The sequence below is a fragment of the Suricata suricatta genome, chromosome 16, assembly GCF_006229205.1.
Source record: "Suricata suricatta isolate VVHF042 chromosome 16, meerkat_22Aug2017_6uvM2_HiC, whole genome shotgun sequence".
NCBI classification, from domain to species: domain Eukaryota; kingdom Metazoa; phylum Chordata; class Mammalia; order Carnivora; family Herpestidae; genus Suricata; species Suricata suricatta.
The window spans coordinates 52,635,604-52,653,688 of record NC_043715.1 but is presented as its reverse complement, the minus strand read 5'-3'; the positions used below and the strand labels follow the sequence as shown (position 1 = coordinate 52,653,688).

Sequence of the window (18,085 nt, the reverse complement as noted above, 5' to 3'; positions counted from 1 at the left end):
TCACTGCCACCCCTTGCCCAGAGGACAGCGGCAATTTCCCTGGGCTTCCTTCATCCACTCTTGCTGTTCACCACAGTCTCTTCTCCAGAAGAGACACTGTGCTTTTCTTAAAACATAAATCAAATTATGTCACACTTCTGCTTACAAATGTTCAAAGTCATCTCAATGTTCTAAAAAAAAAAAAAAAAGAAGAAAGAAAGAAAAGTCCAAAGTCTTCACCGCAGCCTGCCAGGTCCTACATAATCTTTCTAAATACCTGCTCTGTCTCCCATCAAGAGCACAGATATGAGCCAGGCTGTGAATTTCGGATCTCACTTGTGCCACTTAGTAGTAGCTCTGTGACCTTGAGTAACTTAGACCCTCTGAGGCTCAGTCTGATCATCTGTGAAGTGAGGATTAAATGAATTATAATTACGAATTAAAATAGACCTCTACTGTATAACTAACTAGTATTCCTCAAAATGGACAAGGTTGTGAAAAGCCAGGGAAGACTGAATGTCTGCTACACCACAGACGAGGCTGCTAAATGGTACCTTGCATCAGTTCTAGAACAGAAAATGGAGGACATTGGAGTGCAAACTGGTAAAATCCAAATAAGCGTGGAGTCTGGTAAATAGTCATGTTAGTTCAGGGGCACCTGGGTGGCTTAATCGGTTGAGCATCCAACTTCAGCTCAGGTCATGATCTCATGGTTTGTGGGTTTGAGCCCCGTGTCAGGCTCTGTGCTGACAGCTCAGAGCCTGGAGCCTACTTTGGATTCTGTGTGTCCTTCTCTCTGTCCCTTCCCACTTGAGCTCTGTCTGTCAAAAATAAATAAATGTTTAAAAAAATTTTTTTTAAATAGTCATGTTAGTTTCTAAGTTGCAACAAATGTTCCACAACAATGTAAGAAGATAACCATTAAGCGAAGCTGGGTGAGGAGTGTACGGGAACTCTCTGTATTATCTTTTTTTTAAATTTTTTTAATGTTTTATTTATTTTTGATAGAGAGAGAGACAGAGCATGTGAGGGGGAGGGGCAGAGAGAGAGAAGGAGACACAGAAACGGAAGCAGGCTCCAGGCTCTGAGCTGTCAGCACAGAGCCTGATGCGGGACTCGAACCCACGAACGTGAGATCTGACCTGAGCCGAAGCTGGAGGTTTAACTAACTGAGCCACCCAGGCGCCCCTCTCTGTATTATCTTTATGATTTTTCTGTAAATATAAAGGTATTCCAGGGGCACTTGGGTGGCTCAGTCAGTTAAGCAGCTGACTTTGGCTCAGGTCATGATCTCACGTTTTGTGAGTTCGAGCCCCATGTGCTGACAACTCGGAGCCTGGAGCCTGCTTGCGATTCTGTGTCTCCCTCTCCCTCTGCCCCTCTCCCGATCACACTCTGGGTCTCTCTCTCAAAAATATTAAAAATGTTCTAAATAAAAGTATTCCAAAAGAAAAATTTTATTTAAAAGCAAAGAGACCTATCCTTCACCCCCTCCTAGCACCTCCCTTCTCAGTGCCTCAAACACTATGCTTGCTCCACACTCAGACTTTTGCATTTCCTGTTCCCTCCCTCAACACCAAGGTCTTCTGGCTTCTTCCACAGTAGCCTTCCCTGACCATCTTATTCAAATTACCCCCCCACCCCATGCCTCTATATCCCCTTGCCCTGTCTTCACATTTTCACTTATTCTTTAAAAAAAAAAAATTTTTTTTTTTTTTTAGGTGTTCCAGTGTGGCTCAGTCTGTTAAGCCTCTGACTTCGCCTCAGGTTATAATCTCCGGGTTGGTGAATTCAAGCCCTGCGTTGGGCTCTCTGCCGTCAGCATAGAGCCTGCTTCAGATCCTCTTTCTCCCTCTCTCTCCCTACCCGCCTCCCCTACTCTCTCTTATTCTCTCAAAAATAAATAAACTTAAAAATTTTTTATGTTTATTTTTGAGAGAGAGAGAAAAAGGGACAGAGGAGGAGAGAGAGAATCCTGAGCAGGCTCTGAACTATCCGTGTGGAGCCCAACACAGGGCTTGAACCCACTAACCGTGAGATCATGTCCTGAGCTGAAACCAAGAGCTGAATGCTTAACTGAGCCACCCAGGCGCCCCCCACCCCCCCACCCCGCCAACTATTCTTCCGGGAAATGTACTATTTGTGTCTTGCCCCTCTTGCTCTCTAGTAGCTAGCAGGCTTCATAAGATTATGGGCTTCGTCTATTTTGTCCAGGACAACTCCCCCAGAGCCCAGCAAGAGGCCTGACATACAGCAGACACTGAATACATACTTATTTTTTAATGCATATTTCTTAAATGAAGAGATTTAAGAATGACTATTGTTTCCCAATAAAATACTACCAACACTCCCAGCAATAATGGTAAGTAACTCTAATTTGTTGAAACAAATTGTAGTCTAGACTCTGCGTTGACTACTTTACACAAGTAGTATCTTTAAACCTCACAAGAACCTGGAAGGTAATATTTGCCCCGTTTCTCTGATGGAGAAATGGAAGCACAGAGACTAAAAAGGACTGGAGGTCACCAAGTCAGTCAGAGACAGCCTGGATGGACTCGACTGTCCCCTCTGCCCTGAGGAATGTCCAGAGGTCCAGAATTCCCTATCTAAATGTCCCTTTAGTCTGAAAGAACCATGGGGACCCCTGAGAAAACGGCCAGAAAGAAATACAGATGGAAAGGGAGGAGGGGGCTGAGGTCCTGACTCCTGGGTCTGAGGGAGGAGGGGCTGGGGGCCCGGACCCCTGGGTCTGAGGGAGGAGGGGCTGGGGGTCCGGACCCCTGGGTCTGAGGGAGGAGGGGCTGGGGGTCTGGACCCCTGGGTCTGAGGGAGGAGGGGCTGGGGGCTTGAACCCCTGGGTCTGAGGGAGGAGGGGCTGGGGGTCCAGACTCCTTTGACCCGAGGAGGTAGAGAGCTGCGACCCCAGATATGTGGGATTGAGAAATTAACTCCCGCGACCCCAGCACGCTTTCCCTCGGCTCCCACGCCCCGCAGGCCACGCCCCACTTCGAACAAAGTCCCGCCCACTTTCTTCCAGACCTTTCCCCGCCTCTCAGGGCCCTGAAGAAATCTAAGCGAAGGTGCAAGAGGAGACTCCGGAGATCTCAGCAAAGATGGAACAGCAGGAGGAAGGGACTGAGGCCGAAGGGTGAGAGACGCGAGACCCTCTCGCGGGGAGGACAGTGAGCAGAGAGGGAAGCGGTCCGAGAAAACCAGGCCTAGAATGGACAGACTCAGAGAGACTATCAGGAAAAAAAAAATCTTCAGTATCATCAGTTAGAAGCAGAATCGTTGAGATCTTGTTGTCAGAGTTGAGCGAGATACTTAGAAATAGGGACACAGCTAGAAACAGGTATTTTTGGGACAGGGAGAAATTTCAAGAATGAACAAGAAGAATCAACAATGTCAGGTACAGGGCTGGAGAATAGTAATAACAATCGTCAGAAGCAGGTGTTTAGTATGCACCTTTGCTACTCCGCGAGGGCATCTTTTGGTGTGATAAAATTAAGGTTTCAGGTGTGACAAAATTAAGGTTTCAGGTGTGACAAAATTAAGGTTTCAGGTGTGACAAAATTAAGGTTTCAGCTCAAGGAAATGATTAGCCCAGAAAACACACGGTGAGAGAGGCAGCCTGGAGCTGGGCTCTGTCTGATGCTAACGTTCTGGCAAAGCTGTCTGTCTCTCTGTCCAGAGAGATTGGAAGAAAGAATGAGACAGAGAGGCGCCTGAGAGGCTCAGTCGGCTAAGCGTTCAACTTGGGCTCAGATCATGATCTCACGGTTTGTGAGTTCAAGGCCCACGTCGGGCTCTGAGCTGACAGCTAGGAGCCTAGAGCCTGCTTTGGATTCTGTGTCTCCCTCTCTCTCTGCCCCTCCCCTGATCACACCATCTCTCAAAAATAAATGTAAAAAAAAAAAAAAAAGAAAGAATGAGACAGAGATAGAGAGAGGGTGCCTGGGTGGCTCAGTAGGTTAAGCATCAGACTCCATTTCAGCTAAGGTCATGATCTCACAGTTTAGTGCGTTTGAGCCCCATATTGGGCTCTGTGTTGACAGGGCAGAACCTGCTTGAGATTCTCCCCCCCCCTAAATAAATAAGTAAACTTAAAAAAAAAAAAGAAGTATGGGGGGGGAAGAAGAGGAGGGGGAGGGAAATGGAGAGAAGGGGATAAGGAGGTCAGAGGTGGTGGCCAGCTCCGTGGACTCCCGGAGAAGTGCTGACCACAGCAGGAAGGACACACAGCAGGAAGGACACACAGAGATGCCAAGGTCTGCTGACCTGTCCTCTTGTCCTTCCAGGAACAGACCATCCCTGCCGTCGCCGGGACTTGAGCCGTGGCCCTCTGCAGCGTTCTCAGCCTTGCCACATTTTCCCCTGGGGACCCCGGATCCGGCCCACCTGGGGCTCCCCGAGAGCTTGGCCTCTGTCACCGTCCCCATCCGTCTGGACGCCCTCTCCTACCTCCTGCACAGCGCCCTGCTGGGGGCCTACACCCTCCAGCAGTCCTTGCCCTCCTGCCCCTGCAATGCAGAGGCGTGCTGCACCCAGCCAGGTGCCACCACAAGGCCGTCCAGGGGACGTGGGGGCTGGGACGTCCGGCGCAGGCCAGCCCGGGGCCAAGGCCAGCCGCGATGGGGCCCCAGAAGGGCAGAGCAGCCAGGGAGGGGCTGGCAGCGGGGATCTGGGGCTGGCCCCAAGATTCCGCCGGTGCTGCCAGCACCACCAGCACCGCCTGCCCAGGATGGGAAGAAGGAGGCCGGAGGTCGGGAGCCACCCCAGGACGTGCCAGCTGCTGCGGCTGAAAACTGGGACTCAGAATACTAGGACCCTGAGGGTCTGGCTCCCCAGACTCCTGAGAGGACCCCCAGAGTCACCAGGAGGGTGTCCCTGGAGCCCAGGGTGACCTCAGCTAAGGCAGGATACCCCAAGAAACATCGCGCTCCCCTCTTTTTCCCCCCAAACCACAGCCTCCTGCGAGTCACCCCCTGAAACATGGACCCGACCCAGGATCCCACACCAGAAAAATCCCCGAGCCTCACCCCCATGCCCCAAGGCATCCCGACTCCCCGTTCGCAATTCCAGCCCCAACCACAGTGACAACCTCAGCCCTGTCCCCACTCATTCCCGTTTCTGTCCCCATCTGCACCCTCACTCCCCGCTTCCCTGTCTACCCCAGGCCCACCCCAGCCCTCGACCTTAACTGCCTCCTGCCCTTGAGCCCAAGCCCAGCCCACCTTCGACCCCAGCCAGCTCCCTCCCATCCTCCCCTGCCCCAGCCAGGACATGCCCCGTGACCCAGCCGCAGAGAACCCACTGGCCCCAAAGACCTGCAGTCCCCACCCCTTTTCCTGCCCTTGGGGGTGGGGAGGCCTGGTTGAACAATAAATGGATGACTGTCCCCATGTCTTGTGTCTCTGTGTGTGTGCTTACGCAGCTCGGGCTAGCCCAGTGGGTGCTGTGAGCAAGGCCTGTGAAAGGGGTAGGTCGTGGGGAGGGCCACAGAGAGAGGCCAGGGGGACAGGGGCCGTGGGAAGGGAGGGCCTGGATCCCTGTTTCAGCGAATTCTATTCGGGGCCTCGCCACCGGCCTCTGCCACCACTGCACTTCTAGTTGCTGGAAGCTTCTGGGCCACGGGGCCATTGTGTGGGGAGGCTTAAGGGATTTGGGGGACCCAGGAAGCAGAGAAGCCAGCAACCTGGCTCGGCTCAGTCTGCACAGAAGGGCCGAGGCACACAGAGGGCTTGTCACAGGCTCTGCCACTCAGGTAGGGACCAGGCATCGGACCTGTAGACCTCTCCTACCCCAAGATCCAGGGGTCCATGCTCCAGCTCCTTCTTCTCCCAGGGGACTGGTGGGGTGCCAGCCCCAGCCCCCTCCGCACCTGGGATCTGGGAGACCAGGCCTCCAGCCCCTTCCTCTGCCAGGACCCAGGAGTCCAGCTCCTGACCCCATCTCTTGCCTCCTCCACAGATCACCATGTACAGCTTCATGGGTGGCGGCCTCTTCTGTGCCTGGGTGGGGACCATCCTCCTGATGGTGGCCACAGCCACCGATCACTGGATGCAGTACCGGCTGTCTGGGTCCTTTGCCCACCAGGGCCTGTGGCGGTATTGCCTGGGCAGCAAGTGCTACCTGCAGACGGAGAGCATCGGTAAGGCTCGCAGCAGCGCCGGGCCGGGCCTGGGGTCACGGGCCCCCTCAGGATGGGCGTCAGAGCCCCCCCGCAGGGCGGAACCTCTCCACCTGGTTTGCAAGCAGAGAACTGTGGGGCTCAGAGAGGGAAAGGGACCAGCCAAAGGTCAATCAGCATGGAAGGGGCAGAACTGGGATTTCTGTGTTTTCTTCTAGTACAATTAGGAGGTATACCAGAGGTTAAGTAGAGAGGCGGCCTTTCCTGGCACAAAATAGATGTCAGGTACAGCACTTGGGGCTGAGGCTCTCAGAATAGCATTTTCTGGGGCGCCTGGGTGGCTCAGTCAGTTAAGTGTCTGGCTTTGGCTCAGGTCATGATCTCACGGTTCATGGGTTTGAGTCCTGCGTCGGGCTCTGTGCTGACAGCTAGCTCAGAGCCTGGAGCCTGCTTTAGATTCTGTATCTCCCTCTCTCTCTGACCCTCCCCTACTCGTGCTGTCTCTCTCTGTCTCTCAAAAATAAATTAAAAACATTTAAAAAATTAAAAGAAAAGAATAGCATTTTCTAAGTATCTACTATGTATGTATCAAGAACTAGGTTAGGGGGCACGTGGGTGGTTTGGTCGGTTGAGTGTCTGACTCTTGGTTTTGGCTCAGGTCATGATCCCATGGTTTGTGAGTTCAAGCCCCGAGTCAAGCTCTGTACTGACAGCGCAGAACCTGCTTGGGATTCTCTTTCTCCCTCTCTCTCTGCCTCTCCCCTGCTCTCTCTCTCTCAAAAATAAATAAACGTTAAAAACAATAAAGAATTTATTGTTAAAAAAAAAGAACTAGGTTCAGTACTGTGGGATACAGAAGCAATATGGACCCTAAATTTGCTAAATACTGGATGGTAGTTTTTAATACCTACTATGTGCCAGGCTATGTAATATATATGTCTATATGTACACACATGTTTATATGTGGGTATATGTGCATATTATACTATATATTGTAAAAATGGGGATAAAAAAGCTCTTCTAGCATACTGTTTTGGAGAGCTATATTTTAATAATATTATATATGTATAATAATACGTTATATAATATACTATATAGCTCTATGATCTCTCTCCATATATATGTACACATACAGGGATGTACATATATTTTGTATACATATATATGGAGAGAGATGCTTGCATATGTTGTATGCTACATTACATAATATATATTTTATAATATGCATTATATATTAGCAAGTGAATAATATATAATGTTACATATTTTATAGGTACCAAATACTAGCAGTAGTAGAATGACTGGTATTTATTGAATGTTATTGGGTCCTACACGCTATTCTAAGTGCTTGGCATGGATTGATGCCCTTTGGTCTCCCAACACCACTGAGGGTGATTCGTTGTGTTTGGGAATAAGACATGAGACTTGCCCTCGGAAAGGCAAACATTCTCTGTATGGGGGGGACCCACCCTCCTGAGCCCTTTGACCTGCGGGATTTCAGCCACCCCATCTCACTGAACCTGCCTCTGGGAGGCAGCCGGATGCCCATTTTGCAGGAGGGGTAAACTGAAGCTGAAAGCAATGGAAAGATTTACCCTGGCCGCAGGCTTCGGAGCCCAGTCTGCCTCCTGACTTCACTTTCACTTCTGGGGCTCTCATTCATCACACTGCTACCATTTCTCCTGCTTCAGCCTGGGAGAGCCCCGGGGACACCCCTCCCATCTTATCTGTGATGGGGATGGGGGAGAGGGAGGCCCGATGGAGGGCTGCACGCTCATTCGACCTCAAAACCGAAATCCTCAGGGACATGCCTCACCCTGACTGATTGCAGGGATCTGTCCAAGCAGCAAGCTCTCCTTGCTCATCAACTGTGACTGGTTCACCAAGATCAGAGCAGGGGACGTGAATTTGCAGGGGCCAAGCCCAGCCACAGACGTGTGTGTGTGTGTAGCCACTTTAAAGTTTCTGAAGCATTGGGGCGCCTGGTGGCTCAGTTGGTTAAGTGTCTGACTTTGGCTCAGGTTATGATCTTGCAGTTTGTGGGTTCGAGTCCCCTGGCAGGCTCTGTGCTGACAGCGAGCTCAGAGCCTGGAGCCTGTCTTCGGATTCTGTGTCTCTCTCTCCCTCTGACCCTGCCCTGTTCACATTGTCTCTCTCTCTCTCTCTCTCTCTCTCTCTCTCTCAAAAATAAATAAAAACATTAAAAAATTTTTTTTTAATTTCTGAAGTGTCTGCCAGGATTTTTTTTAAACTTAAAAAAACTTTTTAAAATGTTTATTTATTTTTGAGACATACACACACATACACACACACACATACAAAGTGTGAGCAGAGGAGGGACAGAGAGAGAGGGAGACACAAAATCCGCAGCAGGCTCCAGGCTCTGAGCTGTCAGCACAGAGCCCCATACGGAGCTTGAACTCATGAGATCATGACCTGAGCCAAAGTCGGATGCTTAACCAATTGAGCCACCCAGGCGCCCCCGTGTCTGCCAGGATTTAAACATTTAGAGATTTTGCATACACATCTGGACGTGCAGCTCTCTTTGAGAAGTCCAGCTTCGTGGTGTGTTTGTCTTTGTCCCTGCCCCTGCCCCCACCCCGGGGTGGGGAGTGTATGATGGTACAGAAGGGGGCAGACTGTCTCTGAAGACATGGGTAACTAACTGGTGGTGGTGAGCTGCCCAGTGCGCCCCCGTCTCAGCTGGCACCTCTCTTGCTCTTATTTGCATCTGCAGGCGCTCCTCAGACACATTTGCATTTTCCACTCCCGCCTCAGCACAACCACAGGAAGGACACAGGCTATCACATACTCTTTAAGTCCTCCGGACATTTTTTTTAAAAGCAGGCTCCATGCTCAACGTGGGGCTTGAACTCGCCACCTTGAGATCAAGAGTTGCATGCTCTACTCACTGAACCAGCCAGGTGCCCCTAGTCTTCCAGACTTTTATTTTAATTTAAAAAATGTTTATTTACTTATTTTTTAAAGAATAAGAGACTGCATGTGCGCAGGGGAGGGCCAGAGAGCAAGAGGGAGACAGAGAATCCCAAGCAGACCATGTGGGGGCTCAAACCCATGAACTGTGAGATCATGACCTCGGCCAAAATCAAGAGCCAGACGCTTCATGGGCTGAGCCACCCGGGTGCCCCAGGACTTTAAAATACCCAGAGGCATCTGTAATCTCCTGGGGCTGTCATCACAAAGGATCACAGATTGAGTGGCTTAAACAACAGAAATATACTGTCTCGCAGCCCTGGAGGCTGGAAGTCTAAAATCAAGGTGTCAGTAGAATTGGGTCCTTCGGAGGCTGTGAGGGAAAATCTATTACCCCCCTCTCTCCCAGCTTCTGCTGGTGGCCTGGCAGTCTTTGGCATTCCTTGCATGTCCAAGCATCATCCCCATCTCTGCCCTCATCTTCACATGGCGCCCCCTGTATGTATGTCTTTCTCCAAATTTCCCCCATTTTAAGAGGCTACAAGTCATTTTGGCTCAGGGATCTACTCTACTCTGGTATGACCTCATCTTGACTAATTACACTTGCAATGACTCTATTTCCAAATAAGGTCATATTCCGGGGCGGGGTGCTGGTTTAGAGCTTCAACATATGAATATGAATTGGAGTTGGGGGAGAGACACAATTCAATCCAACACAACATCCGTGGAGAAACAGCCAGCCATTTTTCTTGCTGACGTTTGCACAAGACAGAAAGACTGCATTCTGCAAAGACCCGCAGTTTTTACCTTTCGGTGGCAGGATCCAACCTCTGTCCGGGGTGCATCATTGTCCCGAGTGCTCCGAGGGACTAAGAGCAGGGGCTTTGGTGCCTGCATTTCAATGCCAGTCTTACTGCCAGTTTTGGGACTCTGGGCAAGTCGCTTTGCCTCAGAGCCTCGGTTTCTTCACCTGAGAAATGGGGATAAAAATAGAAGGTCCAGCATAGGGTTCCTGGAAGGAACACATAGGCTCATGTGTGCAATGCACGCCCAGCACGCATTTGGCAGCTGCTAAAAGGAGAATGAGATCATAACTGTAATTCCCAGGGTGTGTCCTAGAGGGCCAACCCAGAGCCAAGCACTGGAGAAGAATGGTGTTCAGTGCCCAGCACGCCTTTCTTCAGCGCGTGAGCTGAGCACCCACAATGTCCAGGCGTTTGGTGCTAGGGACTCTGCGGTGAATGAGAAAGCAAGACCTTTGTCCTCACGCAACTGAGCAATCAGCAGGGAGACAAGATATAAACAAGTTAAAAATAAATAAATAGACCATTTTCTTTGTATTTATTTTTTATCTATTTTGAGAGAGAGAGCAGAGGAGGGGCAGAGAGAGAACCCCAAGCAGGCTCCACACGGTCAGTACAGCACCTCACACAAGCCTCGAACCCACGACCTTGAGATCATGACTTGAGCTGAAACTGAGAGTCGGATGCTCAACTAACCGAGCCACCCAGGCGCCCCTACCCCTGGACAGGACATTTTCAGATATGGGCAAGTGATGTTAGGAAAGGAAAGAGACTGTGATTATCAGGAAGGTGTGGGGAATCGGCATTCAATCATTCATCCGTCCAAGGAACATTGTGCTGGGGGGTATTTGTGACCTAGAACCCTCTCTTCAGGGAACGATCAGGCTGGAAGGGGAATCAGTCACCACCCAGAGCAGAAGGATGTTGCCCGAGGGCTGAAAGAGTGCTTTCTAGAGGGGACTTGGGAGCCGGGCTGCAGAGAAGGAATAGGAGTCGGTCAGGTGAAGAGTGTTTGCAAAGAGGTGAAGGAGGGGCTGGGTCCAGGATGTGGAGAGAGGCAAGGGGTTCAGCCTTCAGAGGCAGCAGTGGTCAACGCTGGGGGCAGGGGTGGTGGTAGGGGAGTGACCCTCTGGTGCTACTGCAGCTTACTGGAACGCCACCCGGGCCTTCATGATCCTGTCCTCCCTGTGCGCCACCTCGGGCATCATCATGGGCATCCTGGCCTTTGCTCAGCAGCCCACCCTCGCACGCCTCTCCCGGCCCTTCTCCTCGGGCATCCTGTTTTTCGCCTCCAGTGAGTGGACTTCCCCCTCCCCCACAATCCCCTGCCCACTCCACTCCCTGCCCATTTCAGTCCCGAACGAAGTCCACTCTCATCCGGGGTTCCACGCCCATCCTGGCCTCACCCCGACCCCCAACACCAACTCCTGCCAGCCAACCTCTTCTGAGCCCAGCTGGGACCCTGCAGCTCGGTTCTGGCATTAACTACCCAGAGCTAGTGTCACACCCCACAGGTTTACGGGCGCCATTCCCAACAAGGCTGCCGGTGGAGTCCCCAAGCCATCTGCACTTTGGACCCATTGGCTACACATGCAGGGGTTTCTGGGAGGGGCCCAGTCAGGTTCAAGCATTTGCCAGGACTCACAGAATGCAGGAAGGCATTACACGTCCAATCACGGATTTTTTATGAAGGATAAAACTCAGCACCAGCAAAATCAAGAGATGTGTAGGGTGAAACCTGAGAAGGTCTTGAAGGCAGAACTCCGGCACCCTGCCCCGCCCCCTACCAGCCTCAGGGCACACCTCCCTCAGGGCACACCCCCCTCCAAGCACCTTCAGCCAAGGAGCTCCAGCGAGCTCAGGCTTCGGGGCACGATTGATGCAGTCACTGGTCACGTGACTGAGCTTAATTCACCTCTAGCTTCCTCCCCCAGAGGTTGGTCTGGTGCCAAGGGGCTCAGAGCCCCACCTGTCTGTTCTGTTCCCGAGGCTGGTCTTCCTGTGACCAGTTCCCACCTAGTGTCATCCCAGCTCATCAACATAAATTCACGTTCATCTAAGAGGCTCAGCAAGAACAAAGCCGCTCCTATTACCCGGAAATCCCAAGGATTTAGCGTCTCCCTTCCAGAAACCAGAGTCCCGAACCAGCCCAGACAAACTCTTTAGTGCTCAGCACAGCTTCAGCCCATCCCCACCCCAAGCCTACTCCCTACCCCACCCGCCCCTCCCCCTTCCTCCATCTCATTTCCACCCTCACCTGCAAACCCCACCCCCACCCACCTCCCCCCACCGTCTCTCCCCAGCCTTTTTTGTCCTGTTGGCCTTGGCCATCTACACGGGAGTCACAGTCAGCTTCCTCGGTCGCCGCTTCGGGGACTGGCGTTTTTCCTGGTCTTACATCCTGGGCTGGGTGGCCTTGCTCATGACCTTCTTCGCAGGTATGGTGGGGGGGGGGGTTGGTGGGGGGAAGGTCAGTGTCCGAGGCAGAGTGGCCGGTACTCTAGAGGGCGAGATGATGGGGTGCCCCACACGGGCCTCCCAACATGGAGCCCGAAGGCGGACTCCGGGTCCTGCAGACACCCGGGGAGAAAGGGTGTGCCGTGTTGGGGTCTTGGGTTGGGAGTCAACCCAACTGGAATCAACTGGAATCTTTTCTCACACAGGGATTTTCTACATGTGTGCCTACCGGATGCACGAATGTCGGCGCCCGTCTGCTCCCCGCTGAGTCCAATGTACCTTGACTTCATCTGGAAGTTAAAATAGGGCCACTGAAAAGGAGGGGGAGGGTCTAGAGACTGCAATCCTGGTTCTTGTGGGCAGGAGGGGGCCCAGTCCTGGACTCTGGGTGTGGGGGGGCCTCTGATTTCTGCCTCCCCAGGGGGAAGGAGGAGGAGTGGGGCCTGGTGGGAGACAGTTGAGAAGAACTGAGGTCTAGCCCATGAAGGGGGTGTTAGAGAGATGGATCTTCATTAGAGCGACTTTTTGAGAGTCTAATAAAACTGATGTGAAACTACTGAAGTGTGGTTCTTGAGGGGTTGGGGTGATGAGAGGTGTGAGTGGTGGATGGGGTGGGGGGTGGGTGTGCTACTGTGGCCGAACCGGCTCGGTTTCTGTAGGGACAGGGACAGACGTCAATCACACAGCCCCCACCCAGGGCTTTTAGGAAACCTTCAACTTCTAGGAAACTGATGTGTCACTCCAATTCTGACAGCAATTCTGGTGTGTGTGTGTGTGTGTGTGTGTGTGTGTGTCTGTGTTTAATGTTTATTGAGAGAGAGAGAGCTCGCACACAAACTGGGAAGGGGCAGAGAGAGAGGAGACAGGATCTGAAGCAGGCTCCTTGATGTCAGCATAGACCCTGATGCAGGGCTCGAACCCACAAACCACAAGATCATTACCCGAATCTAAGTCAGACACACTTAAGCGACTAAACCTCAGGCACCTTTGATGGGGTTTTCTTTCTTTTTTCTTTTTCTTTTTTTTTTTAGTTTTTATTTACTTTTGAGAGAGAGAGAGAGAGAGCGTGTGCACGCTCACGAGTCGGGGAGGAGCTGAAAGAGAGGGAGACCAGAATCCAAAGCAGGTTCCAAGCACTGAGCTGTCAGTCGAACTCACAGACCACGAGATCATGACCTGAGCAGAAGGCTGAGCCACCCAGGTGACCCACCCCTGATGTTTTTTATCCCATGTCACCAAGCAACTCATCTCTGACACTGTCTACGCGGAGGTAGTGTCAGATCCCTCGGGTGAAGGGCTCAGTCCTAAAGACAGCCCCCCCACCTCTGCCTCAGATGCTGTCACAAAGTGCAGGAGGTCACTGGGGCTTCTGGTCGACCAGCAGTAGCCTGGAGGCTTCCCTCTCTTCCAGAGGTTGGGCTAATTTGCTAGAGAGGCTCACAGAACTCAATCATTTTACTGCCTATCATCAGTTCACTGTAAGGATAGAACTCAGGGACAGTCAGACAGAGGTGCACCGGACAAGGTGTGGGGAAAGGACAAGGGGCTCCTGCCCTCTCCAGGGAGCCACTCTCTCGCCATTATCCACACGCTCACCGACCTGGAAGCTCTCTGAACCCAGTCCTCTTGGGTTTTTCTGGTGACTTCACTGCACAGGCGTCATCACCGACCACCGGTGATTCTCAGTCTGCAGCCCCGCCCTCCCCAGGTTGGGGGCTGGAACGGAAACGGCCGACCCTCTGGTCACGTGGTCGGTTCCCCTGGCAACCTACCCCTCCCCTCGGGTGCTTTCCCTGATTCTCCTCACTCGCGTGACAAATGCACCTTCAAGACTCTCTTCACATGTGAAATTCCAAGGCTTTTAGCAGCTTTGTCAGGCCAGGAACGGGACGAAGACCAAATATATACATATTCTTCTAAATCAGCGTATCGGTGGGATAACAGGATAAATGAAAAGATCTGTACAGAAAGGCCACGTGGGTGTCCACCCACACCACGGAGATGTCCTAACTGCCCCTCTCCTCCCCGATGGGCCCCTCTGGCTGCAAACACCCCCTCTCCGATCTGCACCCCCTCCTGCACCTGCGCGTTCACGTGCCATTCATGACCTTGATCTCTTTCATTCACTCATTACTTCATTCAATAAGCTGGTGCCCATTGCCATTAGATTTACGGAGATCTGTCATAAAATAATAAGACTGCTTAGCAAGGCCGGTGCTAATGATAAGAATATTAATTAGAGCCCATGCTCAAACTGTCATGTTAATAAAGGCTTACTCCCAGAAATATTTATTGGTCCTTCCACAAATAACAATAGTACGGATTTATAGAGGCTTCCTCTAAAACTAAGGGCAATTGAGGCCATCTCTAATAATAATTTATTGAGGCCTTTTTAAGTGGACATATTTACTGAGGCTGCTGCCGGTAGTCATATTTATAGGGTGTATTTTTTTTTCTGGCAATACTAATGCCGTTTGTAACTCCAGACTCCTAATATCCACTTGAAAAGAAGAGGCATCTCAGATCTCAAATCTCACGTGTCCGGTCTCTCCCACGTCCCTACCCGACTCCAGATCCTGCTCCATTATCACCGGCAAGAATGTTGGGGTCACTCTCGGCTGCTTTGTCTCACCCCACATCCCACACCTGATTCATCAGCGAGGAGCCGTGGCTCCACCTTAAACGTGTGTCCAGAATTTGACTCCTTGCGCATCCGGGTACCTCGCAGACCTGGTCTCACTCACCTGGATTAGGGCCGCGGCCTCTCAAGCAGCGCAGTCGGTGCCCCTCCCCACGTCCTGCCTGCTTCAGTCTTTAAAAATACTTGTTTAAGTTTATTTATTTTGAGAGACAGAAGAACAGAGATAGCACGCAAGCAGGGTAGGGGCAGAGAGAGAAAGAATCCCACACAAACTCTGCATTACAGTGTGGAGCCTGATGCGGGGCTCGAACTCATCAACCGTGAGGTCATAACCCGAGGTGAAGTCAAGAGCCAGTCGCCTAACCAGCTGAGCCACCCAGGCGCCGCTCTACGCAGCATTTAGAGGGATTTTTGTTAAAGCATGATTCAAATCACGTCACCCTGCTCTCAGCCACCCCCCCATCCAGGCCGGTGGCTCCCAGCTCAGATGAACAGCCTCGGCTCTCTCTCTCTCTCTCTCAAAAATAAACATTAAATTTTTTTAAAAGACGAGAAAAGAAGCTTTTAGATCAGCAGGCTTATAAAACGGCCTGGCATATGGTAATCACTCAAAAGAATATTTGTTAAAATATATTTATTCGGGCCAACTAACAATACTATTATCAACTTAGAAAATTATTTATTGGGTCCTACTCTAATATTTCTTGAGATTTACTCTATTTTTAAATAATTAATGTATTTAAATATATACATATATTTATTTATTATTATTTTATAGTTTATATTATAGAAATACTTTTATATTATATATTATATATAATATATTATTATATTAAATATATATAAATATACACATATATATTTCATTCAAAATAAATTAAAAGAGGCACCTGGGTGGCTCAGTCCGTTGAGCGTCTGACTCTTGATTTCAGCTCAGGTCATGATCTCCCAGTTTGTGAGTTTGAGCCTTGGATCAGGCTCTGCACTGACAGTGTGAAGCCTGCTTGGGATTCTCTGTCTCTCTTTCTCTCTCTGCCCTTTCCCCACTCATGTGCATGTGAGCACTCTCTCTCTTTCTCAGATTAAATATTTTAAAAAAATAAAATAAAATAAAGGGAAAGAGCATATAGCTCATTTGTAAATTATATGTTACACAACTGGAAAACATTACTTTTCCGTAGATAATATACAAAACATATGTATTGCCTGCTTTACATATGGTAGCAGATTTCTAAAAAAAAAATCTTTAGGGGCGCCTGGGTGGCTCAGTCTGTTGAGCCTCCGACTTTGGCTCAGGTCATGATCTCACATTTGTGGGTTCGAGCCCTGCATCGGGCTCTGTGCTGACAGCTCAGAGCCTGGAGCCTGCTTCAGATTCTGTGTCTCCCTCTTTCTCTGCCCCTTCCCTGCTCATACTCTGTCTCTCTCTCTCAAAAATAAATAAAACATTTAAAAAAACTTTTTTATTTAAACATTTTTTTTTCTTACTTAGAGAGACAGAGTATGAGCAGGGGAGGGGCAGAAAGGGAGACACAGAATCTGAAGCAGGCTCCAGGCTCTGAGCTGTCAGCACAGAGCCCGACGTGGGGCTCAAACCCATGAACGTGAGATCATGACCTGAGCCGAAGTTGGACATTTATACGACTGAGCCACCCAGGCGCCCCTGGTAGTAGATATTTTTATTATTATTATTTTTTAAGTTTATTTTGAGAGAGAGAGAGAGAGAGAGACAGACAGACAGACAGACAGACAGAGACAGAGAATCCCAAGCTGGCTCCACGCTGTCAGCCCAGAGCCAGAAATGGGGCTTGATCTCACGAACCCATGAGATCATGACTTGAGCAAAAAGAAGACCCAGACGCTTAACCAACTGAGCCACCTAAGTGTGCCAAGATTTTTTTAATTTAATTTAATTTTTTATGTTTTAAAGTAATCTCTACACACAGTGTGGGCCTTGAACTTGTAACCTTGAGATCAAGAGTGGCACGCTCTTCTGACTGAGCCAGCCAGGTGCCCCTCAGCTCACTATTCTTAGCTGACAGTTTCCATCTAATGTTCTTTATTTTTTACATCAGAGTAAATTCTACTAGGCAGCTAGACTAACAGATTTAGTGCCTTTTTATCATCAGAAGAGACTGCATTAAATATTATCACTAAATTAGGCCTCAGTAGAACTGTGGACATTTTCCATAATAACCGTTCATAAGCAGCATTCACTTCTTCACTACAGTGTAGGTTCAGTGAGAGTGAAGGTCTCTTGTGCCTTGTGCACCAGTGTTTCCCCAGGGCCTGACATTCTGCCTGAACTATAAGGGGCTCTGGTTGAATTATTTCCAGAGGCTTCCTATGGGCCAGGCCCCGTGCTGAGCCCTGGGGGCTCCCAAATTAATCAGATCTCATCCCTGCCTTGGAGTTCTTGAGGTCTGAGGATGTGTGGGAAGTGGTGAAAGCAGAGACACTTTGGATCAAGCCAAGTAAACAAGGTCCTGGGAGATAATAATTGGGCAGAGGTGTGGGAAGAGCATCCTGGACTGAGGGTGGAGCCTTGGGATTGGAGGACTTCAGCTCTGAAGACAGAACCAATAGAATAAAAAGACCTGGCATCTAGGTGGTCCAGGTGGGCCTGAGGACTGGGCAGAGTTTTTGCAGAATGGAGCCTCAGAAGGAATTCCCTGGGCCTGGGAGGGGCTGGAGAAAGTTAGAAGCGACTGGGGATTTGGAAACACTCATGGCACTTGGGCAAGACTGGTAGAGACCCAAGGAGACCAACAATCGGGGCGGCTCACAATTACATCTTCAACGTCACATCAGCTGCTTCAGGCTCTCCTGGCAGGGGTAGTCTGCCTCTGGCTTGAGGGGCATGTGCTGGAGGGCACCAAGAACCTGGGCCTACAGTCAGCCTGTGATGCTGACAAGTGCAGAGCCTGTTGGAGCCTGGTGCGGCCACGTATGTGTGTGGGGGTGTGTGTGCGCGCGCACGTGCGCATGTGTGCACATGTGCAAGTGCCGTGGTGGGGGTGGGACTCAAGGAGATGAAACAGGAGGGGTGTCTGGTTAGCTCAGTTGAAAGAGCATGTGACTCTTGATCTTGGGATTGTGAGTTTGAGCCCCATGTTGGGTTATAAGTTAAATAAACCTAAA

The 18,085-nt window shown here is 50.5% G+C and overlaps 2 protein-coding genes across 5 annotated transcripts in view; both read left to right on the top strand.

Annotated features, from left to right (window-relative positions):
* Positions 1-5,381, top strand: part of C16H19orf84 (chromosome 16 C19orf84 homolog) — a 6,254-nt gene extending 873 nt beyond the window's left edge. For 2 of the 3 annotated variants that reach the window (XM_029925558.1, XM_029925559.1), the window contains 2 exons: positions 3,017-3,127; positions 4,278-5,381. In XM_029925558.1, coding sequence (XP_029781418.1) covers positions 3,093-3,127; positions 4,278-4,803 — 561 coding nt within the window. In that variant the 5' untranslated portion in view covers positions 3,017-3,092 and the 3' untranslated portion in view covers positions 4,804-5,381. Of the gene's footprint in view, positions 1-2,333; positions 2,342-3,016; positions 3,128-4,277 lie in introns of all 3 variants that reach the window. The other variant, XM_029925560.1, reaches the window with a different exon arrangement.
* Positions 5,382-5,955: 574 nt separating this feature from the next.
* Positions 5,956-12,647, top strand: LIM2 (lens intrinsic membrane protein 2). 2 transcript variants are annotated; one of them, XM_029926378.1, is made up of 4 exons: positions 5,956-6,130; positions 10,991-11,140; positions 12,150-12,284; positions 12,510-12,647. In XM_029926378.1, exons 1-4 carry the CDS (start codon positions 5,956-5,958, stop codon positions 12,569-12,571), a joined length of 522 nt encoding a protein of 173 aa, XP_029782238.1. In that variant the 3' UTR covers positions 12,572-12,647. The 2 variants fall into 2 exon arrangements, with proteins under 2 accessions (XP_029782238.1, XP_029782237.1); XM_029926377.1 differs by having other exon boundaries at positions 5,956-6,277.
* Positions 12,648-18,085: the final 5,438 nt, after the last annotated feature.

Coding starts and splice junctions, on each gene's coding strand:
- LIM2 (XM_029926377.1), top strand. CDS start 5,956: ATGTACAGCTTCATGGGTGGCGGCCTCTTCTGTGCCTGGGTGGGGACC. Junction 6,278..10,990: donor GGGAAAGGGACCAGCCAAAG/GTCAATCAGCAT, acceptor GTGCTACTGCAG/CTTACTGGAACGCCACCCGG. Junction 12,285..12,509: donor GCTCATGACCTTCTTCGCAG/GTATGGTGGGGG, acceptor TTTCTCACACAG/GGATTTTCTACATGTGTGCC.